The following is a 24,941-nucleotide window of genomic DNA, read 5'->3' on the forward strand; positions in this document are numbered from 1 at the left end:
GCCTACTGCAAGCTTAACAGCTTTGAAGGGTCCCTAGTAACAATGGACGATTGCAAATGGTATTCATTCCTTTTTACTGACATCAACAAATAAAAATAAAAACTATCGTGCCACTCTCTGCGCAGGTTCCGCGTGCAGGTGTCATGCACGTGCATGTGTGCAGGCATATGATGTGCTCCTCGTCATATATGTGCACGAAAGACTCATACACGATAGGGTTACGCGCATGGAAATAAATATGTTTTCATACACTCGTGCCAGAGTGATGGAGAATCGTGCCATAAGGCATAATTTTGTTGCATCAGGCTTTCCGTAGTATAGACACGACTGCGCATGTGTAGTATTCGCCTGCGCGTTGCTCTGGTGCAAGGCATGAGCAGGGCTTGAAATGTTCACCTTATGTTTTGCTTGTAGTATATAGATATCTTTTCAATAGTTCGTTGTCTTTTAATCGCAACTAGAAATTAAATCAAGATGAAAACGAGATTCAATACCGTGGACATTAGGGCAGTCATTGCTGAGATAAATGCTAAGTAAGTTATGACACTTTATGCTAACACCTTGACTGTGCTATCTGTGACCAAATGAACATGACTAAAAGTTATGAAACAATTATTCATGTTAATATGTTTACTTATTTTGCAGCTACCTTGGCATGAGAGTCAACAATGTCTATGACATCGACACTAAGACGTATCTCATCCGCCTACAAAAGTAAGGTTCATCCCATGCCAATGTTTGTGCTAAAGGTCCTTTTTGTGTTCTTGATTGAGATATGGCTTTACAAGCTTGGAGGCCTATGCTTCACCTTTGATAAATGTAATGGTATACTTTCATAACAATCTACGTGTTTCTGTTTGTCAGGCCTGATACCAAAGCTATTCTCTTGGTTGAGTCCGGAGTTCGCATTCACTCTACAGACTTTGAATGGCCAAAAAATAACATGCCTTCTGGCTTTGCTATGAAGGTAAGGTTCCTCTATTTTTGAAGTCAAACAGAATGTCTCTGTGTTGTTTTGATACATTATTTTGAGTCCAACCATGTCTCCTTATTTGATTGAAGTATTCAGTTTGTTGTGATGTTTCCCGCCCCCCCGTTTAGTGCCGAAAGCACCTAAAGTCAAGGCGCTTGACACAGGTGAAGCAGCTTGGAATTGACCGCATTGTTGACATCCAGTTTGGCTCAGACGAAGCTGCTTACCACTTAATCGTGGAACTCTATGACAGGGTACGATTGCACAAAGATGTATAAATCTCCTAGAAACGGCATGGGTTATACATGAAGCACAATGTCATGATGTGCTAATTTCATTACCATTCATTGAAATATAACCTGGTTCAACAAAACCTTATAGGGCAACATAATCTTGGCAGACCATGAATACACCATCCTAAATCTGCTGCGGTTCCGCACTGCTGAGGTAGAGGATGTGAAGATCGCAGTGAGAGAGCGGTATCCTGTGGAGAATGCGCGCCCCCCGGAGGCTCTGATCAGCCTGGAGAGGTAATGAGAGGCTCCTGTGGCTGAAAGGACTAATTTGAATCCATACGTTTTCATGAGCTTTTCCATCGCACTTTCCAACCCATTTACACAGTGTTCGTGTTCGCACTGGTACATTTTTGTCGTTGCTAATACATTTATTGTATGCTTGATTGATCTCAGACTCACTTGTCGCTTTGGACAAACATGTAAATGACTAAATGTGTTATAGCATCCACGGTCTTCATTCCATCGCTTGCAGCCTGTCTGGCCGATGTATCAACCACTAGGCTGTTCATGTGGATGTTGTGCCGTGACGGAACCACCTTTTTGTCATATAGACTGAGTGAAGTCCTCTCCAAAGCAACCCATGGTGACCAAGTGAAACGGGTCCTTAATCCCCACCTTCGTGAGTTGACTAAAAACACCTTGATGACATCCACATATCACAATCCTAGAATATTTATGTACATTTCAACATCAAATAAATTGTAGCCAAGTGAGTTGAACTCCGTTATTTGTGACTGTCTTATGTCTATTTTATCTGTCCTCAGCCTATGGAGCCACTCTGATAGAGCACTGTTTGATAGAGGTGGGTCTATCAGGGGCAGTGAAAGTGGACAGCCAAGCACACGCTGCTCAAGGTATGAGCTGGTATTCCCAACCAGAAACATTTAAGTTGAGACCACATCTCAGTTAAGACAGGGGTGAAAATGCCATCTGAATTCTGTATGTCAGGGCCTTTTTAGGTTTTCTTATATATTTGGCAATTTGTGCATTGGTTTGACTGTCCATCATTGCCGGCACATAATATATAGATCACCCCTAACCCCCCCCTTTTTTTTTAATAGCACCTAAGATCCTGGAAGCCCTGCAGATGGCTGAAACGTACATGGAGAAAACTGAAAGCTTCGAAGGAAAAGTAAGACAACCAACTCGTATTGCTCTGTATTTCTGTTTGAAAAGTGTATCCGGTTCCTAAATAACAGTCTCCTTTTTTGATTTAAAATTGAAGGGTTACATCATTCAAAAGAGTGAGAAGAAGCCAAGCTTAGCTGCAGACAAACCCTGCGAGGAACTGCTCACGTAAGCTCAGTTGACGTTGTGGTTTATATATGATGTTGAATTATATGCTGTTGGTTTATATGCTGAGTGTACTTGACCTTAGTAATCAACAAACGTGAGTAATATTTTCTTCTTGCAGGTATGAAGAGTTTCATCCATTCCTATTTGCTCAGAATGCAAAGGGCCCACATTTGGAGTTTGACACATTTGACAAGGTATGTATGCAATATTTGACGTTGTTGTCTTTTTTCTGTCTTCAAATGGAAAGTTATTTGTATATGTACTTCATATGGAAACTAAGTAAGGTAGTTGTATACATATCAGTATATATATTATTGGTAGATTGTAGTATTTATCTGTAGAATACGAAAATATTACAACCTGCTTTTGAGACTAAAGTGGCCTGATATTCTTCCCCAACAGGCAGTGGATGAGTTCTACTCTAAGATGGAGGGCCAGAGGATCGACATGAAGGCCCTGCAACAGGAGAAACAGGCCATGAAGAAGCTGGACAACGTTAAGAAGGACCATGAGCACAGGCTGGTGGCTCTGCACCAAGCCCAGGTCAGTCAATACGTGCACTGCCCTGTCAACTGACCCTGATGTACCGACTCCTAGAATGTCATCTTCTACAATATCACTCCTAGAGATTATAATCTTAACGGTAGTTTATAAACAAATAACTTTGTTAGATTGATATCAATGTTGATGGCACTAATGACAAGTGGAGCGTGCACCCTTGTGGCCAGTTGTTCCAACTTAAAGTGTCATTTTTCCATATTCCATATGTATATTTTGTAATGGCTGTCCCACCGAGCAACAGGAAACCCTGTTACGCTCCCCACAAGCTCATCTGCGTATCCGCTCCGTGTGCTGCAGGAGGTGGACAGGGTGAAGGGGGAGCTGGTGGAGATGAACCTGGCGGTGGTGGATCGGGCTCTCCAGGTGGTCCGCAGTGCCCTGGCCAACCAGGTGGACTGGGCCGAGATCGGCCTCATCGTCAAGGAGGCGCAGGAGGCTGGGGACCCCGTGGCCTGTGCCATCAAGGAGCTGAAGCTGCAGACCAACCACGTCACCATGCTGTTGAAGTAAGACCGTTCTCCCATACGCACGGGCCGGTTGGGCTCGACTCGAGTTTGACAGCACGGCTGGGGTCTGCGTCTCCATTACAGCAGGGCTACCCACTTGAATGCGTTTCTTTAACCGATCAAGCGTTTGTCTTGAGTAGATGAGGTTTCAAAGCAGCGCCCTCTTTAGTTAAATTTACTTCCGCACTTTATAACGGGTTTTTTTTGCTAGTCATCACGTGGATTTTCAGGCTGTTTTTACGTTTATTTTCTTGGCGTCTACCGCTTATTGCTTCAGCTTTATGTAATATAATTTATGATTTATAAGTAATCCCAATTTATTTTGGATTGAGTCAATCAGAAACATTTGTAGTATAAGCTGTTGGTTGAGGGTGCTCTTTAAAGTTCCAGATGAGCCCCATTGTTTCGTATGTATACATACATACATACATACATACATACATACATACATACATACATACATACATACATACATACATACATACATACATACATACATACATACATACATACATGTATGTATGTGGGTTGGTTTCCCTTTCATTTGTTTCTGTGTGGGTCAATGTGTTGATTAGTCATTGTATGGGTTGTTTGCTTGGGCTCGTAGATCAAGGCTAGTGGGACGAGACCAGTTGCCACCACAATCCTAGCAACATAGATTTGAGTTGTCATAAGTAATACTTGTGTATTTAATACAATTATCCGTTAATGATTTGTTCAACTACATTTTTATGTCTATTTAGGTTATTAGAAAGGGAAGTGGGCAATTGCATTTTCCTGAAAGTGAACCGCATATTGTATCACTACTAGTTGTATAATATGCCCACCCTTCTCCTCATTCCCTGTAAGGAACCCCTATGTGGTGGAAGACGACCAAGAGGCAGACGAGGAGGAGGAAGAGGTGGCAGAGAAGAAGGTCCAGAAGGGGAAGAAGAACAAGAGGGACAAAGGGCAGGCTACCAAGATGCAGAAGGACAAGCCCATGCTGGTGGACGTGGATCTCAGCCTGTCGGCCTACGCCAACGCTAAGAAGTATGTCTGGCTGCGGACGTCGTCATGGCGCCCACACGGATCGCGTGAGGGACGGAGGGAATGAATGTCTTTTTTTGGTCCCGTTTTCAGGTATTACGACCACAAAAAGACGGCAGCGAAGAAGGAGCAGAAAACGGTTGAGGCAGCAGAAAAGGTGAATGATGTCAAACAAATGGAAGGCAATGTTTTTACAATTCATGTACACTTCTTGTTCTTTAAAATGTTGTTGAATGTTTGAGATCCGACGAATACCTTATCATATTGTTATTTTTCTGTTTCAAGGCTTTTAAATCGGCAGAAAAAAAGACCAAGAAGACCCTCAAGGAGGTCCAGACGGTGACCACGATTCAGAAAGCCAGGAAGGTCTACTGGTGAGTTCATCTTTACGACAAAATGAGGGAGATGATCAAGTTAGGCTGGGGGCCCTTTTTGTTTAATCGTTCTTCCCGCCTGTTCTCTTCTAAGGTTCGAGAAGTTCCTGTGGTTCATCAGCTCTGAGAACTACCTGGTGATCGCAGGAAGAGACCAGCAGCAGAATGAGATGATCGTCAAACGCTACCTGAGGGCTGGTATGAAGTGCCCCACACTCTTTATTAATTATTAATACAAATATCTCTACTGGATAAACCCAACGGCAAACATGGACCTTCTTCTGTTGCTAGGTGACATCTATGTTCACGCTGATCTCCATGGAGCAACGAGCTGTGTCATCAAAAATCCATCAGGTAGACCCGCCCTTTCAGAGCTCCCTTTCATAAAATTGCTATGTTACTCTTCCTGATTGGCTGAAATTGTGCTTTATGATATAATTTGCCATTTAAATGTGGGAATAAAAAAAAAAATCTTTAATTTGTAGTGTCCAATTTTAGCATTACTTCTTCTTCAAAAAAAATAGGCTTTACTTTATTTGTTGTACTCATATTTACTTCTTCCACCATTTTCCTCCATACTCCAGGGATTCCTATCCCCCCTCGCAGCCTGACGGAGGCTGGGACTATGGCTGTGTGCTACAGTGCTGCCTGGGACGCCAAGGTCATCACCAGCGCCTGGTGGGTCCACCACCACCAGGTGAGACCACCTTGCTCACTACGGTTGTAGCGTTGATGTCATTTGTGGTTTGCTTGTGTCAGGCTGCTTTTAAAGGACACTATTTCACCACCAGGTTTAAGTGTGAGTAGCCCTTACAAACCGTTTCAGTGTGAGTGTCGACCTAGATGTACGATCGTTGCTACAGTCCAAGGGGTTGGCTGGTAGGCTGATCTATCGAGCAGTGGACACTCCCACTTGTTGAGTGTGATGGTTAATCACACTCACACCTGGTGGTAAAATAGGGGCCCTTTTAAGGAGATGCACACATGTTGTTTTTCACTTTTAATTGGTAATCATTAAGTTTGTAGCTTGCGAGGTGTTTGAGTTAATGAATAGATGGGTTCTAGGTTTCAAGTATAGCTGCTCCAATGCACATACAGTATCAAACAGTGTCAGTATGGCACTGCTCATAATATCCTTTTTTTTTTACGACGGGCAGGTCTCCAAAACGGCTCCCACTGGAGAGTATCTGACTACTGGAAGTTTTATGATCAGAGGTATGTGTCACGCAATCTCTTCATCTCTATCTATACATCTAATATACACTTCTAGTGCAAGGGGAAAGTGAGGCTAAAGATGTGTTAATCCACAGGGAAGAAGAACTACATGCCACCGTCATATTTAATGATGGGCTTCAGCTTCGTCTTCAAGGTAAATCCCTCCTGCAAGCACAAAGAATATTGTGTGTGTGTGTGTGTGTGTGTGTGTGTGTGTGTCTATTCTCTCGGTGTGTCTATTCTTTGTGTATATTCTCTCTGTGTGTGTTTTCTCTTTTTGTCTATTCTCTCTGTGGTTCTATTCTCTCTGTCTATTCTCTCTCTGTGGTTCTATTCGCTCTGTCTATTCTCTCTCTGTGGTTCTATTCGCTCTGTCTATTCTCTATGTGGTTCTATTCTCTCTTTGTCTATTCTCTCTGTGGTTCTATTCTCTCTGTCTATTCTCTCTCTGTGGGTCTATTCTCTCTGTCTATTCTCTCTCTATGGATCTATTGTCTCTGTCTATTCTCTCTGTGGTTCTATTCTCTCTTTGTCTATTCTCTCTGTGGTTCTATTCTCTCTGTCTATTCTGTCTCTGTGGTTCTATTCTCTCTTTGTCTATTCTCGCTGTGGTTCTATTCTCTCTTTGTCTATTCTCTCTTTGGTTCTATTCTTTCTGTCTATTCTCTCTCTGTGGTTCTATTCTCTCTTTGTCTATTCTCTCTGTGGTTCTATTCTCTCTTTGGTTCTATTCTCTCTTTGGTTCTATTCTCTCTCTGTCTATTCTCTCTGTGGCTCTATTCTCTTTCTATTCTCTCTCTGTGGTTCTATTCTCTCTGTCTATTCTTTCTCTGTGGTTCTATTCTCTCTTTGGTTCTATTCTCTCTGTCTATTCTCTCTCTGTGGTTCTATTCTCTCTGTCTATTCGCTCTCTGTGGTTCTCTTCTCTCTTTGTCTATTCTCTCTGTGGTTCTATTCTCTGTCTATTCTCTCTGTGGTTCTATTCTCTCTGTCTACTCTCTCTCTGTGGTTCTATTCTCTCTTTGTCTACTCTCTCTGTGGTTCTATTCTCTCTGTCTATTCTCTCTCTGTGGCTCTATTCTCTCTGTCTATTCTCTCTCTGTGGTTCTATTCTCTCTGTGGTTCTATTCTCTCTTTGGTTCTATTCTCTCTCTATCTCTATTCTCTGTGTCAGGGGGGCCCAAATTCTTCCCAGTGGAGGGCCAAAATGTAATCGTGGGGGGGCTCGTGGGCCAAAATTTTAATTTTTCAGTATATTTAGTCAAATATGTGGGAGGCGGCTGAACAGGATAGGAGCTCAACAGCGCCACCAATGTATCACAATGTTATTCTAGGGTCAGGAATGGAAGTGCACCAATAAATAATATTCAATGAGAGCGAGCGCAGATTCCAAGCGCTGATGGCGGAAAACAATAATATATACAGTGGGTAAGGCGCGGGCCAAATAAAATCGGGCCCCAAATTGGGCAGACCTGCTCTAAGTGGTTCTATTCTCTCTTTGTCTACTCTCTCTGTGGTTCTATTCTCTCTGTGTATTCTCTCTCTGTGGGTCTATTCTTGCTGTCCATTCTCTGCCAACTGCTGCACAAGCCCCATCAGAACCCATGTCTCCCTGGCCCTCTTGTGCAGGTGGACGAGCAGAGTGTGTTCAGGCACCGAGGGGAGAGGAAGGTGAAGACTGTCGATGAGGACATGGAGGCGGAGACGTCCAGTGCGGCGGAACTGCTAGAGGATGGGGAGGAGTTGATTGGTAACGGCCACAACCAGGGGCAACGCAGGGGTCCACAAAGCTCTCTGGTTCCTAGCATAGTGATACGGGGGCCTTAGCTAAGGAGTTGCTCTTATTGACCCTCTGTTGTACATAATGTTGATTCACTTTTTTTGTACTGTTCTTATTACTTTTTAACTTTTGCCTTTTTATTTGATGTATCTTCTCTCTGCTTTCATTTTACATCTTTGAATGCCACTGGGAAACCAATTTCCTTTGGGATCAATTAAGTGTTAATTAATTAAGAAACCGGCACAGATTTCCCCCATGAGCTCATCATAAGTTGTCTCTGCTCCTTGCCTCTTTCTAGGGGACGACAGCAGCAACGAAGGAGAGGGGGAGGAGGGAGGAGAAGGAGAGAAGCTGGGAGAAGCAGCTCCAAAAGAGCTTCCACTTATCCCTGAGGAGGAGAAGGAGGGCGTCAAGGAGGAGGAGGCGGAGGAGGAAGAAGAGGAGGAGGGGGAGGGAGTAGTGGAAGTCGAGGAGAATGAAGACGACATCTGCTTTCCAGACACCACCATATCTCTCTCCCACTTACAGCCCGGCAGGTGCACTTCACTGGTGTAGCTTAGTCTCAACGTGGGGAAATGTAGTGTAAAATGCATCTTTGTACAAAGTACACCCAAACCAGGTGGCTAGCCCCTACCAGCTATTTAAGTAGAGGAGATTATACTGTACTTTATCTATCACTGATGGGTTATAGGGGTGTCGAAGCCGAGAGTAATGAAATGTTTTCACTGCACTAAATTGTTTTTTAACATATTTGTTATGTTTTGTCCCTGCCAGGCCTGTTGCTATAACCATTTTCCCAAAAGAAGAGACCATCCAGGTGATTGGTTTATCTCAGTCATAAATCCCTAAACCTTCAAGTATACCTAACATACTATAAAATATTGCATTAGATGGCACTGTAACAGTAGCATGAGTTTTTCTACTGCCTTTAACTAAGCACTAAGCAGTGGTTCACAAGCTTATTGGGCTGGAACCTTATTTTTAGGTCAGATTAATGCATCCAAGACTTTCATCTGCTTCCACAATACACATCATTGAGTTTGATTAGTGGTAAATGGCTTGTGTGTTGTTTAGTCTCTTTGTGTACATATATCATATTTTTATGAGACCTTTCAAATCTTTTTAATTATGTTTTAGTCAATCTACCATCAAATTTATCTTTTATAAGTCAGTTGTCTCTCGCGACCTAATAATGTGCACATCAGGCGACATTGAGTGGGGTCCAGACCCCAAGGTTAGGAACCACTGATCTAAATGTTTGTCTCCAGGTTGATGCGGATGCCATGGGCAGAAAGCACATGACCGCCAAGCAGAGGAGGTGAGCTATTGGAACGCAAACAAGACACTGAACACGGCCAATTAACCATGATGCATAAACACTGACCATTCCTGACCAACTCCTACAATCAGGCTTTACTACAGAAATATTGTTGGTGGTTGGTTATCATAATGTATCAGGGGACATGTTTATGAACATGTTTTGGCTCAGATTTGCCTATAGAAACAGTGGTTTATGAAACGGGTTGTTTTTGTTGCCTCTCTGTGTGCCATCAGGGAAGAGAAGAAGAAGAAGCAGAAGGATGGTGAGGCTAAGGGAGAGGAGGAGGAGAAGAAGACAGACAGTTCCCCTGCTGTCCGGGCCACCAGCCAGGAGAATAAGGGAGGAGGAGGCGCTACAGCATTCGCCCAGGAACCCCCCAAGAGGGGTCAAAAGGTCAGAGCGTAACATTACGTTCCGGTGAAGAGAGTACGTAGAGTGGAACGTACGGCTCAAGGTTGTGTGGTTTCTCGTCGCGTTTAACAGCGAGTACTGTGTCTTTTCTAGTTTTTTTTACAGATGACAGTGGAATGTTAATATTGAAAGTTACAATTGTTTTACCCATTTTACATTTACATTTAGGGCATTTAGCAGACGCTTTTATGCAAAGCGACTTACAATAAGTGCATTTGTTACAATAAGTACATTTGTCATAAGAAGTGAAACAAAATATCGCTGTCGGTACAGTAAAGACGTTCATAGAACCAAGTGCAAGTATTACAATCGCTAGGCTAACCCATTCCCCGTATAAAGCAGCGATAGCAGCTATTGTAGATGCTACACAATTAAGTACCTTGAATAAGTGTAATGTACAAGTGCCAGGACGTACAACATTCAATGGTGACTGTGCATTGGTTTCTATGCAGAGTCGAGATGAACTCTGAACAGGTGAGTTTTGAGTCTTTTGCGGAAGCTGGTGAGCGACTCTGCGGTCCTGACTTCGGTAGGGAGCTCGTTCCACCACTGAGGTCCCAAAACAGAGAAAAGTTGTGACTTTGCTGATCGACCTTTGCTTGCTCTTAGCGATGGCGGTACCAGACGTCCAGCTGAGGTAGTTGAACGGAGGGATCGAGCTGGGGTGTGTGGCTTTATTAATGCTTGGAGGTAGGCAGGGGCAGTTCCATCGACTGCCTTGTATGCCAGTACCATCATCTTGAATCTGATGCGAGCTATTACAGGGAGCCAGTGGAGGTCTCGGAAGAGGGGGGTTACATGTGATAACTTTGGTAGGTTGAACACGAGGCGCGCTGCCGCATTCTGGATGCGCTGCAAGGGTTTAATCGCAGAGGCAGGGAGTCCAGCCAGGAGCGAGTTGCAGTAGTCGAGGCGGGAGATGACCAGTGATTGGACTAGAAGCTGAGCTGCTTCCCTTGTGAGGAAGGGCTGGATCCTGCGGATGTTGTAAAGTGCAAATCTGCAGGACCGGGCCACCGCAGTGATGTTTGCGGTGCAGCACAACTGATTGTCCAACACTACACCAAGGTTTTTGGCAGTTGGAGAAGGAGATACAGTGATGTTCTCAACAGTGACCAGTAAGTCCATGTGTGGGCAATCTTTCCCTGGTATTAGGAGGAGCTCAGTCTTGTTGAGGTTAAGCCTCAGGTGATGGGCAGTTGTCCAGGTGCTGACTTCTGCCAGACATTCAGATATGCGTGTTGCAATCAGGGCTTTGTCAGATTAAGGAAAGGAGAGAAGTAGCTGAGTGTCGTCAGCATAGCAGTGATAGGAAAAGCCGTGGGATGTAATTACAGAGCCCAGAGATCTGGTGTAGAGGGAGAACAGAAGAGGCCCCAGCACCGAGCCTTGAGGGACACCTGTATCAAGCGTGCAAGGTTTGGACAAGGAGCCATTCCATGTTACCTGATAAGTGCGATTCATCAGGTAGGACGTGAACCAGGAAAGGGCAGATTCAGCTATGCCAAGCTCGGCGAGAGTGGCGAGGAGGATCTGGTGGTTCACAGTGTCAAATGCTGCAGACAAGTCAAGGAGAATGAGAACCGATGAGAGGGACGAGGCTCTGGCCGCCCGGAGGGACTCAGTCACCGCGAGGAGAGCCGTCTCAGTGGAGTGTGCTTTTTTGAAGCCTGACTGGTGAGGGTCAAGCAGGTTGCTAGATGAGAGATAGGAGGACAGTTGGTTAGCGACGGCACGTTCCAATGTTTTAGAGAGGAATGAAAGAAGAGATACCGGTCTATAATTCTGGATGTCAGTGGCATCATTTTACCCCTCCCTTTTGTCATGTATTTTTAGAACAAGCTCAAGAAGATCAAGGAGAAGTACAGGGACCAGGACGAAGAGGACAAGGAGCTGATGATGAAGCTGCTGGGGGTGAGAGCAATGCCCAAATCGTGCATATACACCAGGGTTTCCCACAGCCCTTTACAGCTTAGGAGGCCACCCGAGCAACACACGCCTGCCGTCTTAACTAAGACGACCCCACCCTATCACCTTAACCTACACATTTACTGCGGGAAACCCTTATTGACACATTTAGCTACACGTTGTCATTTTAAGTTAACATAAAACCCTTCATCCTTTGCATGGACAAAATATTTCTAAATTGTTCACATGTTATAACAGGCTGAAGCCTGAAACAGTCCCAGGTTCACGGTGATGGCGATAGGTGATAACTTAACCACTTTGGGTCGTCACTAGTCCGCTGGCTCTGCCAAGGAGGAGAAAGGGAAGAAGGGCAAGAAGGGGAAAGATGAGCCGGTCAAAAGAGGACCCCAGAAACCCCGTGTTGCGGCGCCACCGGTGAGGATAGAGGTGTGTGCCGAGGGGGAGGACCCAGGGGAGCCCGCCGAACCAGAGGACAAGGTGAGAACCCCTTGAGAATCCTTGACTCAATCTCAAATGTGTTGAGTGCTATCAGCAACATTCAGAGGAAAGTTATGCTTTCCACGTGAGATTTAAAAAATGAGTCTGGTGACACTCTTACAGGACGATGAGGTGGACCAGGACAACCCCGGAGCAGAGGTGGGTTTCCCCCTCAGTTTTCTGTACTTAAGTGAAACCCCACAGAAAGCATGACGTACTCACTGTTAATATCCTTGTACTCTGCATGAATGGGAAATGTTTATTGTAGCCGCGTAGATTGATCTTCATGTAAAGCTGTCTGGTGTCTTCTCTGACTGCGTGTGTGTACTCGTTTGGTGTGTGACCAGGAAGCAGAGAATCTCCTCACCTCTCTGACTGGCCAGCCCCATGCAGAGGACGTGCTGCTGTTTGCTGTGCCCGTCTGTGCACCCTACACCGCCCTCTCCAACTACAAGTATGTCGTACACTACCAGACGACACTTCATCACATGGGGAGATGTTCACATTAATTTTATAATCCTTTGGTGGTTTGTCTGCAGGCATAAGGTGAAATTGACGCCAGGCGCCCAAAAGAAGGGCAAAGGTAGGGATCAGTTCTTTGTTGTTTCTGAATGATTTTTGGACTTTTGAGTGCGATGTATAAATTACAACCCTTGGATGTGGTGTTCTTTCAGCTGCGCGCACTGCAGTCCTCAGCTTCATGAAAGCCAGGGAGGTCACAGTGAGAGAGAAGGACCTGTTCCGCAGCGTCAAGGTTGGTTTGAAGACTACTTCCAGTTTTAAACATAAAAAGAATATTCTAAACACTTGCTAAACCGATTTTACTTTAAGCCCTTTTCTTGAACAGGAATAGACAGGTTTCAAGTCTTTACAGTATATGCCAGTTTGCTTTTTGTTGTATTTACACTCCTTTTTAATTAAGAGGAAACTTTAGTGGTCTCTAAGTAAATGTTCATCTTGTAACCGGGATACTGTGTGTTGCAGGATACGGACCTGTCAAGGAACATGCCTGGGAAAGTTAAAGTATCTGCACCAAACCTACTTGCTGCCAAGAGGAAATGAGAATCAAAAGGAGAATTTGGATCAGTTTGAGCCTTGAGTATTTTAATTGTAATTTATAGAGGATAGATAAACAGACTGGTTGGTTTCTTTTAGACCCTGAGGGTCAGCTTTCATTTTTTCTAAATCTGAGATGGAATGTGTGTTCTTTTCAAATAAAAACCATGCTAAATTAACAATACAAAATCGTTTGAGTTTATTTTTTTCTCGACTACAACATTTTAAATAGGTTTTATACAATGTGTTCTGCATTGTAGTAATGATAAAGAGAAAACCGAGGAAGTTTCAGTGCAACATGGCCCAACGTCAACTACCTACCAAGCTACATAATTCCCAGATGAAATGCTACAAGAGCCTTTTGAAAACAAGTTAAGGGATTAAGCTGTATTCAATAACTTCTAAGATGGCAAAATGCCCTTAAAACACAAGCACAAACCACATTGCAAAACAATATAAATTACAATATATACAAGATTAACATGCTCAGTACTTTACTGTCACCAAAAATCAATATTGCAATTTTAGCTTTAAAGGGACGTTTCACTCTGAATAACAGTTGAAACCATTAATTTAAATCTCGACCATCGCAATGCAAATACTTACAAACCGCATTGACGGTCTCTGAAGCACATCGAATAGCCAGCGGTCTATGGGTGCCTCAATGATTGTTACAGCCAATTTCTGAGGGATAGAATTGCCGAATTTGGTATGTGCCCCACTGGTGTGGAGGTAAGGACATGCTATGGCAGGCATTCATGGGTATGCGGCGCACAGAATTGCCATCTTTATCGGGGGTGGCTGGGCCGCGTATTCCTGGACTATGAGCCTGGGGTGTTGACGCGGCCCACTCTCTGCTGGAGGTTGTGCAGCAGGTGCTTGGGAAGGCAGTCCCAGGAACCGGCCAGACGCTCCCTGTGCATGAGAGCCACCTGCATGCAGTACCTGGAGGACAGACGGACGGACGCACCTCTTGTAAAGAGACGTGTTGATTGATGGATGTTTTTGGGATGATGTTCATGATATGACTCGAAAGCAAACCAAGTTTGCAGGGGACATTCATAACATGAAATATGAGGTTAACAGCCTGGGGAGGAGACCTCTGGGAAGACCCAGGACTGGCTGGAGAGATTATGTCTCAACACTGGTCTGGGAACGCCTTGGGATTCCCCAGTCAGAGCTGATCAATGTGGCCCCTGGAAAGGGAAGTCTGGGGCCCCCTGCTAGAGCTGCTACCCGACCCCGGATAAGTGGTTTGAAGATTATGAGGAGGACGTAAATAGCCCAAAGAAAGGGACGAAAATCAACTCACCGGAGAAGCGATTTTGGTTGCACGTTGAAGATCAGCAGCTCATTGCTGTGGGCCTGTTTGATTGAAACACATGCCGTTATAAAAAGGTATGAGTATTTTCTACGGATTTCATGTGGTATTAGGCAGAATGTTCAGCTCAACTCACAGCTCTTTGATGCGATAGCAGGTTGTTTGCACAGCCACCGAACACAAACACCTCCCCATCTGCACCCGAACACGCCGTGTGCCAAAGCCTGGGCGATGCAGAGACACATAAACACGATGGATCATAGAGGCACACCAATACACTCACCACATCCCAATATCTATAAATTGTCTAAAAAGATGACTTGGACAATACATTGAAATGCATTAGAGCAAAACTGAAATACACCCGATACAAAACAAACACTTATATACAGTTTGACAGACCCAAAAGCATCACCCATTATATCCCATTTACAAGTCGGTCGAAACCCAGGAACAAGAAGTGTATTTTATAATCAGAAAACCTGCCCATGTCAAACATCCTTTCCATCTCACATGCTGTATACACACGCAAACCAACACGCCACCAGACGCTTACCTGGGGCTCTCTGTGTGACTGTGTGTGAAAGGCTTCCACTCGTTCTTACTGGCACAGTAAAGCCATCCGTCACCTGGGGAATACATATGGGTTAGTCTCTCTAGGGAGTACCGCCAGTAGGTAGTTATATATACACAAGCAGCTCCTTAGTAAAGGCTTAGTTATGGTTTCACGTCAATGAAATGCAAGGGCGTTTAGGGACCTATTACATCCTTGCAGATCCTCCTTGCGTCCACCGCAAGGGCCTGACGTGCGCCTCCCAAAAATTGTAACCTTGCGTTGATGCGACACAGCAGCAAGGGCTCCGATTGGTCCGCTCACTAAAACCCGACGCAGAACCAAAACAGGTTCACGACTGCGCCGGAGCGTCTGCGTGGTCATTGCGTTGCGTCGACGTGGAACCATAACCGTGCCTTTAGGTTGTCCACCTCGGGGGACAAATCTCATTCTCCGGGCTCTGACTCACTCAGTGTCTCCCTCTCCGTGGTGAAGCCCCCAAAGAGGAAGACGTGATCTTCTGACACGGGGGTGAAGGAGTGCCAGGACCGCCCCGAGGGACCCCCGGCGGGGACACTCCTGTGAGGTCACAGGAAGGAGACGAGGAAACGGGACGTGGGTCACTTTACAGGTTTTTAGCATACAATAAAAAATAAAAAAGTAAACCCTGAACTCATAAACGGCCAGTCTGACACGCAGCAAAGCACAAACGTAAAGTGCATCTGCCCATCAAGCCCCTCCCATGTTATTCAATGAGCCACACCAACTGCAGAGCTCGGGTTTTTCGCCTCGGGTTTCCATTTATTCCGCCGGGCATTTATAATGTTCTCTTTTTCCGCTGATTGCTTACATCTCGTGCCACTCCCAGGAGTCCATTTCGATGTAGTACAGGTCGTTTAGCCTGAAGTTCTGTGGACATGAAACACGTGTCAACGTCCATACAGCAGCTAAACGAGCATTCATATTCATAAATCAAACCGGCTATTTTGTACCTTGTATCGTCCTCCAAACACGTAGCCTCTGTTGCCCACCGTGGCACAGGCGTGGGCGGCCCTTGGAGACGGGGTGTTGCCCTATGAGGCAGAGGGGGGGGAGAGAGTTCAAAGAGCTGCATTTCAAATATACAACTTCGGTTTCCCCCAGATTCCACGAATGGTGGAATCAGGTGGATGTAAAATGTTAGGCCGACGGCAAAACTATCTACATGGGTCTGTCAGAATAACCGACCCTCATCCACATTTTTTGAATTCTCCAGAGGTTCAGAAGCATTCTGGGAATTGTGGGGGCCCACAGCTCTTGAGAGGTTAAGTATAGTCATGAAGACTGTGTGCACATTAGAAGGTGTTCACCTTAGTTATGGGCTGGCTCCACGTGGACGTCTCCAGGTCCAGAATGTGGATGTGGTTGTTCCAGCCTCGACTGGGGCTGTTCCACTAAAAAAGCACAGAAAATGTAAAGCAAAAGCATGACCATGTTGGTATACTGTTTTTTATTTGAAGCATTTTTTTCTTCTAATACAAAACATGGAACATGGTAATGTGTCAAACACTCACCCCCAATGACGAGGATACGTCATATTCAAATGTTCCCAGATGCTGTCCTTGTGGTGCATAACCATAACCTCCGAAAAATATCAGCCTGTAAAAATCATGAGAAATTAAAAGAAATTCATTCTGGGACAGGGTTGCCAGCTCCCTGGCCTCCTCTTCAATTTAGCTTCAGCACAGGTGTGTTGCATCAACGCTGATCAGTAGGTGATTCAGTAAGCATAATCTGCCTAATAACAGGTAACGTATGCAATAGCATAAGTTGACATATGTTATTTAACCTAGAGAAGGAGGCGTCTTTTGCAAACTAACCTAAAATTGTTTTTTTTTTGTTAAAGTGAACGCCCGGTTTTAGCTCGAATCCAAACAAAAATAGGATCGGGCTGAGAGTTCTTGGAAGGAGGGGCTGCATTGTGTGTGAGAGCTATAATGAGCGATGTTGTACAGGAAATGCAACACAAACCCTGGCATACGAGAAGTGTCCAAATGGCATAGAATGCTATGTTGATGATCATACAAGACACATAACCAAAAATAACTGTTTCGGGTTCACATCCCCTTTAACAAATAAAAACAACACTGATCCCAGTCTCCAGTTCATACTTGTTCTTCTGGACCCAGCAACCTAGCTTATCCTTGCAAGATGGAGGGACTCCCTTCAGATCCTTCATTTCCTCCCAGATGAGGAGGGATGCTCTAAGGTTCAGACAGAAGATCTGGACAGGAAGACATTACATAATAGTAATATATTAGTAAGACAAGAAGTAGCACTGAATACAAGGCGTTAGGCTGAGTTACCAACAGCCCTGTCCTTTAATCCAGTTGGCTCAACAAGCAGTTCTATAAATCTGTATATTGTACCGAGACAGTAACACAGGGATAACATAGAGACGGTACCCTGTTGATGTTTCCCCTGGCATAGTGCCCTGCGAACAGATAGAGGACTCCGTTCACACACACCCCGCAGCTGCCAGACATCGATGTGAAGAGGTTACCTCCAGTTATACGCTTTGTCCTGTAAACAGATTATTCTTTTCAATAACAGCCATTTCTGTTCTGTATCCATTTGGATTGCAAGGTTAGGAATTTATTTTTCTTTTACCATACTCCGGTCTCCATGTTGTATTCCCAGAGCTCATTTCTTGGCAAGTACAGGTCAAAGAATCCATGGTTGACAGCATTCTTGTTTGACAACAAAGAATGATGCATCATAACTATTCGAAAGTGGCTGCCAATGAGCAATATAGCTACATATGTCAAACAAGTATGTGCTATTACATCTTCCAAATATAGGAAACTTACCTTGTAACCACCCCAAACATACATGCAGTTTCTATCTACTACTGCTATATGGCCACTGCGTTCTGGCGGAGTGTTGACCTCAAAGTTCTCTGACTGTTCAGTTACAATGGGATCATCGTCTTCTTCTTCTTCAACGTCATCATCTTCTTCATCATCATCATCGCCGTCATTTTCTACAATCCAGTCAAATTCCTCATCTCCCTCCGATTCCTCATCTTCCTCCTCTCTTGCAGGCAAATCTTCGCCCATTTCCTCGTCCATCTCGGTCTTGGACTCGGCGAGTCCAACAACTATGACTTGTGATTCCTTACTGGTCCGAAAGAAAAGGGTTTCGAACAGGTCAGGACACCCACTCGTGGGTGTCTATAAATGACGGAGCCACCTAGATATGAAGGAAAAAGAACAAAGACATAATTTCTATGAGGTCCAATCTGCCATCTGGCTATAAACACTCAATATTGTTGCCCTAACTAACACATTCCCTTGTTTACGGAATAATGAACGCATGATTAGCAGTTCACGAAGGAATTGCGTTTATTTTCCATTTTAATTGTGTAGTTTTCATAAATATCCTGTCTGGCTAGTAAGGCAAGTTAGATAATTAGTATGAGCAGCTGTCCATATGCGAATATACCATGGTTTATTATTTCAAAGCAAGCAAAGCATCCGTTTCAGGCTGACACGTTTGCCATTACATTAATACTGCACTGAATTGTATGAACTGCATTGTATGAACAATGTACTATTAATGAACATTTTAAATGTATAGGCTTACCTTAGAAATATTTGTTTTTCTCTTCAATTTTCAATAGCAACACGCCATAAATGTGAGGTCGAGAAATTCCGGGGGCACGGCCGGAAGTTGTAAACACGGACCCCCTTAATACGCCATTTTTGAAAGGTCAAAGCAAGAATTACCTTTCGGTCGTTCGTTATTTTTTCCACCGTCCAATATAACATGTTATTAAGTAGACCAACATAATTCCAACAGAATGAATCGGCTATTATACACACAAATAGTTTCAACAAAAATGTATGTCAGTAGGCGGCGCCCATACCGTTCATTTTTTCGAATCGCGTTCGGGGCGGGGCCAGGGTGGTTGCGTCTATGTCAATATATGTGTTGCGTGTCAATTTTTTATTAGAACTATGAGAACTGGGGTACAAGGGATAACAATGATAACAAGGGAAAACAATGAGCCTTATTATTGATGTTCCTCAAAGGTCATTAAATATACATTCTAAAATACGTTTTTAAAAAAAAATACTCAGTACTTGTTTTTACTATACCAGTAAAAAGCTGGACAATGTCACATTAGGAATTTAAACCTTTATTAGTTATTTTACATAAAAAAGGTACACACATATTAAAATATTAAAGTTGGACACATTTTACAAAGTAGGAATAAAACAGACGCCAGCAGATCCCGTTGCAAATCCAAATCCTTAGAGTCCCTGAAGTTTGCTGCAACAAAATAGATACAACATTAGCCTCATAATACAAAGATAGCCTATCAATTATAAATATTTTATTTTTATTAAAACACGAAAATACCAAAAAGAGAGAGACAATCCAACCCACCTGTCCTCAACAGTCCTGTTCGAAGGGTAATACACTTTGAATGTGAAGCCACTCCTTGGAAATGAACCCTGTTATAATAAAGTAATTATAAATCAATACAAATACAGAATCACCAACGATATGTCAACCGAGTACAGCTGGTTCAAAAAGAAGACAAAAGTGGGGGTTTCTCTACCGGGTTGATGCAGAGGCAGTCTGCGTTGGTGATGTTGAAGGGGTCGTACTTGTCTGCAAAGATGATGACGTCGGGGACTGGGTAGACCCGCAGCGCGTAGTCGTACGCCCAGAACACGGGGCTCACGTACAGGGGCAGGGGTGTCAGGTGGCCCTGGGAGAGGATCGTCTTCACAAACTAAAAGACAGACGAAGAACCAGGCACAGCACATGTCACGACACCCACCAGGAACGGGGGGGGGGGGGGGGGGCTCAGTGTTTGAACCCCGGTAGCCACAGTCTACCTGCACCTACCTGTTCATTAATTAATCAAAGACATTTATGCAAAATGTTCTGCTCACTGAGTATATGAATGAATAGTAAATAGTTTGTCTTTATTTTAATTCAAATGAGTAAGTTAGTGTTTATTTGATAGGGACAGATACAACTCATCCCACTTGCGATTCAATTTTAATTTGTAGTCTCTGAAAACCATTTCTTCCCGTCTGCTAACAATGTGCTTTGGGCCACCAAGTTACACACAGAGCGGGAGGACGCCGCTACTCACATGGTTAGGGATGTCCAGGCTGTTGGTCGGCATGCGTACACAGTTTCGGCCCATCTTGTTAACTAGGTCCTCCCTGATGATCACAATCTCCTGGCTGCAGTACTGAATCCTGCCAACCCGTAAGGTATCATTCTCAGCAACTACCAACCAGTGGCCGGAATCACTGCATCGGTATCAGTTAAAGAGTCAATGGACCCACTGTTTCAGATTGAATTTGAACACTATGTGATTTAAAGAAATGTGTTTTCGGCTGGAAAGAGGCGGGGCGTGTCATCCCCACGCCAACTTTATGATACCTTTTAATACCGTCGTTGTGTAACTGTTATGAGCATTATAATAAGCAATTTGCTCTTTAACTTCACAGCTGACATATTTGAAGTAAAGATGTTGATAGTCAATAGAGTAGCCATGGGATTCATGATGTAAACTGGTGTCTGATAACCACCAATATAACCAGTGACCTTGTTTCGTGTGTGTGTATTTGAAAGAATCCTGTAAGCTCCCATAATTCTACCTGCATGGGTTGGTGGTGAACACAGAGAAGGGAATCCTCTCTCGGAAGTCCTCCGTGATGTGGTCAGCCAACGGAGGCCTGGGAAGAAGAAAAAGCATGCAGTGTTTAGACGTTCACGAAAAACATTTGTCATTCAATCCAACAGATAATGACGTCGAAATGTTTACCGTGGTAAAATTGTGCTGGGGCCCGGGTCTTCAGGACCTGGTACGAAGATGAAGCGGCTACTGTGGGTTGAAGATAAATGAATATAAATGATATTGTATTTATACAGTATATATCACACAGGAGCTCCCTTAAGAAGCTATTTATTGATATGTCGTCTACAATCAACAGATTTTGGTATGACTGAGTTTCGCTGGTGTAGGCTGAAATTGTTACTGGCTAACCTTCCTCTGATATGCACCCAATATAAACCATAATAGGAAGAGAAATTTATGTTAAAGGGGACATATCATACCACCAGGTGTGAGTGTGATTAGCCATTACAAGCAGGTTTGAAAATGTGCAGCATTGTGACATCACAGGTGGGCGTGTCCATCTAGATGTATGCTGGATAGATCAGTCTACCAGCCTACCCAGTAGACTAGCAAACACTGCTCATCTATCCGTCACACATCTAGGTGGACACGCCCACCTGTGATGTCACAATGCTGCACATTTTGAAAACGGCTTGTGATGGCTAATCACACTCACACCTGGTGGTATGATATGTCCCCTTTAATTTCAAACCTACAATACCTGGTGTGAATGCTGGGATAGGAGCAGATTGCATCAGCAAGAGTCTTCAAAGATTCTGAAAACAGAGTGTATTGTCACTTCCCTTTATTGCATCTCTCAAAGGCTATACTATACAATATTTAATTACCTATTCGATTATTCATCTCGCTCACCTTTGAGTGATTTGATCTGTGTTTTCCCATAGGGAGCAGAGGAGAAGTTTCCACAAAAGATGAAACAGGTAGGAGGCACTGTAGCATAGCCTACAGCACAAAAACACACACACACACACACACACACACACACACACACACACAATAGGTTTCTATCAAAAAATTTCATTCTCATGATTGTAATGTGGCTTCTTCAACCCTTTGACTCCAAAAACCTTAAACACAGAAAAAGTATGCTTCGGTGCATGTTGGAGTGGTTGACTTGACTTTCTTACTAAAATGTGTAAATAAGACAATACAAATATTCATTTTAATAAAATACATATCTTATATAAAGTCATACAATCAAAACGAGTACCTGAGAACATGGTGTGAATTTTCTCCATCACCTCAACACTATCCAGCCACACATCAGATAGGACTACAAACATGGCGTCCTCATTCTCATCTTCCAATTGCTTCAGCTTCGCAGACGCTTTGACTGACGTGGTTGACGGGCCACCAAAGAAGTTCAAGTTTCCATAGTAAGCTCTGGAGGTAAAATAACACACTTTACAGTTTTGACTAAGCTCTGATTGGAGGGGGGTGGGGAAGTGGGAGGTAATATTCAAGTGTGCCCCCTTCCTACGTAGGAGGGGGCGCCAAAACTGACTCGCTCGTTTGGTAACTGTAGGCGGGGTACTTTCAGAAATGCATATCTCACTCAAAAAATCATGCATGGACTTATTTCAAAATTTGTATTCGTGTGGGAGCCCCAGAGACCCAAAACAACACCCCAAATCCCAGGAAAAGTCGTTTTCATAATATGTTCCCTTTTGACAGTATGAATTAAAGAGCCATCTTGGCCAAATAATAATTTTTATTAAAAATAAAACTGATTTTAATTAATTTTGGTTTAAAATGAACCAGTACCAACCTTGTCGTTGAAGAAGGTTCTGTTGGTGGGAAGCCAAAGGCATTTACATGGAACAACGAGTCCTCATACCAGCCTTTAGGAGACAAAGTAAAACATCAGCTAATGCTTATAAAAAACACAAATAGGGTTCATCGCCTTGACCATAATATGAAGTTGGGTGGTTTCTACTCACCCTCTGCTAGCACAAAGCAGGATTCTGTGTACAGGCCATTATGGAACTGGTATAGGCAGGGTTAAGTGTGTGCTTACATTGATAGCATGGAAATAATGAACTATTATTATTATTGATGATTCAGAAATAATAATTAATAAACAACAACATTACAATTACAATTAGGGCATTTAGCAGACGCTTTTATGCAAAGCGACTTACATCGGTTAATGTAAGTTGCGAGTTTCACAAGCCTAAATATCATGTTGACAGACAATTTTAAACTACAAAAAGATTTTTAGTTCTGGCATGTGGAAAAAGGATATTGCTTTGGACATGTCCAGCTGTACGGTACCAGTAAGGTCCTCAAGGAAGAATTTACCCTAACAAAGAATAGATTAATATTAGCGCCTGTATATTTTACTTGAAGTGAGACTAGACCGGTGTCAGTTGCCTACCTCCTTCAGCTGCGTGATCATCCCCAGCACAATGACCTCTCCCAGTTTGGCTGTGCTGCCCAAGAGCGCCTCAACGGTTTTCAGCTAAACAGTACAGCAACAGAACTACAGTTCACTGCATTTGAATGAAATAAAGGCGATGACCATCAATCAGCAAAACCTATTGTATTTGGGATTATTACCTGGAACTTGTTTCTACTCTCGTCGACAGCAGAGCCTATCGCCGGTGGGGTAAAGAGCTCATGTCGATGTGTTCGCTAGAAATAAACAAAAATATGTACTTACATTGATAGCATGGATAATAAACCATTTTTTTAACTGCAGAGCCAATAGATACCAGACGTTCGAGATGGCATATATAGCAACGCAAACACACATATAAAGAGACTGAATGAATTCAAACCTGTTGTAGGATGGTGTAGCGTTCTCTGAAAAGCTCAGCCTTGTCCCTTGCCACACCACACAGACTGGGAGCTGGATGCTTGGTCATATTGATGCTGAGTGGGACATGGTCAAAGGTAAAAATATAAGTCAACGGTAACCTGATCAATTGAATGGACATCATTAGTGAAATTATTAACTTACGGTACAAATTTCTTCCGCTCCACACTGTAGATATATCTGGGCACATCAAACGCGCCAATGATGTTGAACACATTGTCTCTGTACATAGAAATCAATTCACAGGGCATCATTTTAAATCAATGCATTTGGGGATGAAGGATAGTTGTCACTGTAATGGCCACTGCCTTATAGTGAGTGATGTATTTTCTTTTGTAACAATGTAATGTCAACGTGTCATTTTTTTATACAATTACTTTGTAATTGTTACAGCATTATTAATATTGGATTAGACCAGTAAGTTCATTATTATATTCATCTCCGGGTGCAATCTAATGCAATCTTATATTGTGTTTGCTATCTGCAAAGATATTCAGCTTTAGCAACGGCACAATATGTACATTGTATTATTAATTGGGTAATCAGGATTTCTGGTAAAAAACTCAACTATAATTTGTAAGCAGTGTGAAGATCCCCACTGGGTTTTGATACCACTAGTATCAATGATAACATTCAAGTAATATAAATTAATTACATGAAAGAATAACATTGACCTACATGTTTTCATCACACGACTGACTGCAGTCCTGAACAGCAGTTTCCATGACACTCAGCTCGATCATAGAAGAGGAAACTGTTGCAATGCAAATTTGGACATCATTATATACACAATCACAAATGCATACATATTTAAGACAAATCATTGAGAGTCTAGACTTACGTGGCTGCTTTTCCACAGCATCCAATATCTTTTCAATAACATCCTCCAACTCGTCGGGATTGACAGACTCCAGGACTTCCACAAGATATTTACTAGCGTCTCTATAATAATGGAAAATTCCATGAACATTTTTAATACTGATATAAAAACACCAACCCCATACATCAACAACTATTGATATGTCTATAGCGGCGGATACAATAATAGAGGTGTCACGCAGTTGAATGGATTGTGTAGAAAGCATTATTGCCACCATTTAAAGCTGTCATTGTGGGATACTCTTGGTGAAATTCCTTCTTTAATGAGAAAACATATCAAAATAACGGCAGCTAATAGAATACATACGGGCGAAGCATGAGTCCTCTCATCTTGAAGTCTGCGGAAACTTTTGTCTTGATTTTGCGAAGAACCTCCATGTTTACAGGCTCCGGCTACCGACTCAAGCTTTGGCGCTAAATACGCGCTTCCTCTTGTGTT

The 24,941-nt window shown here is 43.3% G+C and overlaps 2 protein-coding genes across 2 annotated transcripts; one reads left to right on the forward strand and one right to left on the reverse strand.

Annotated features, from left to right (window-relative positions):
• Nucleotides 1-374: 374 nt before the first annotated feature.
• nemf (nuclear export mediator factor) lies at nt 375-14,044 on the forward strand. Its single transcript, XM_079751917.1, has 32 exons — nt 375-533; nt 646-714; nt 865-967; nt 1,102-1,227; nt 1,355-1,503; nt 1,821-1,888; nt 2,034-2,123; nt 2,331-2,401; nt 2,495-2,565; nt 2,684-2,759; nt 2,968-3,108; nt 3,424-3,632; nt 4,482-4,664; nt 4,755-4,818; nt 4,947-5,035; nt 5,130-5,233; nt 5,327-5,389; nt 5,620-5,732; nt 6,193-6,250; nt 6,346-6,404; nt 7,880-8,000; nt 8,329-8,566; nt 8,805-8,847; nt 9,299-9,348; nt 9,585-9,744; nt 11,599-11,676; nt 12,004-12,168; nt 12,292-12,327; nt 12,516-12,622; nt 12,708-12,751; nt 12,843-12,922; nt 13,153-14,044. The coding sequence occupies exons 1-32, from the start codon at nt 475-477 to the stop codon at nt 13,228-13,230; spliced, it is 3,165 nt and encodes a 1,054-aa protein (XP_079608043.1). The 5' UTR covers nt 375-474; the 3' UTR covers nt 13,231-14,044.
• Nucleotide 14,045: 1 nt separating this feature from the next.
• LOC307086903 (DNA polymerase epsilon subunit 2-like) lies at nt 14,046-24,886 on the reverse strand (the record flags this gene model as incomplete). Its single annotated transcript, XM_079752249.1, has 31 exons — nt 24,810-24,886; nt 24,465-24,565; nt 24,302-24,377; nt 23,768-23,845; nt 23,586-23,679; nt 23,365-23,439; nt 23,183-23,266; nt 23,051-23,107; nt 22,746-22,794; nt 22,574-22,646; nt 22,016-22,188; nt 21,658-21,747; nt 21,506-21,560; nt 20,932-20,991; nt 20,765-20,842; nt 20,251-20,359; nt 19,705-19,881; nt 19,526-19,597; nt 17,948-18,310; nt 17,748-17,827; nt 17,543-17,660; nt 17,249-17,361; nt 16,652-16,736; nt 16,448-16,531; nt 16,091-16,171; nt 15,949-16,007; nt 15,568-15,677; nt 15,102-15,174; nt 14,682-14,769; nt 14,537-14,589; nt 14,046-14,169 (listed from the first exon to the last, which is right to left on the reverse strand). Exons 1-31 carry the CDS (start codon nt 24,878-24,880, stop codon nt 14,046-14,048), a joined length of 3,003 nt encoding a protein of 1,000 aa, XP_079608375.1. The 5' UTR covers nt 24,881-24,886.
• Nucleotides 24,887-24,941: the final 55 nt, after the last annotated feature.

Source organism: Pollachius pollachius (assembly GCF_949987615.1).
Source record: "Pollachius pollachius genome assembly, chromosome: 15".
Taxonomy (NCBI): Eukaryota; Metazoa; Chordata; class Actinopteri; order Gadiformes; family Gadidae; genus Pollachius; species Pollachius pollachius.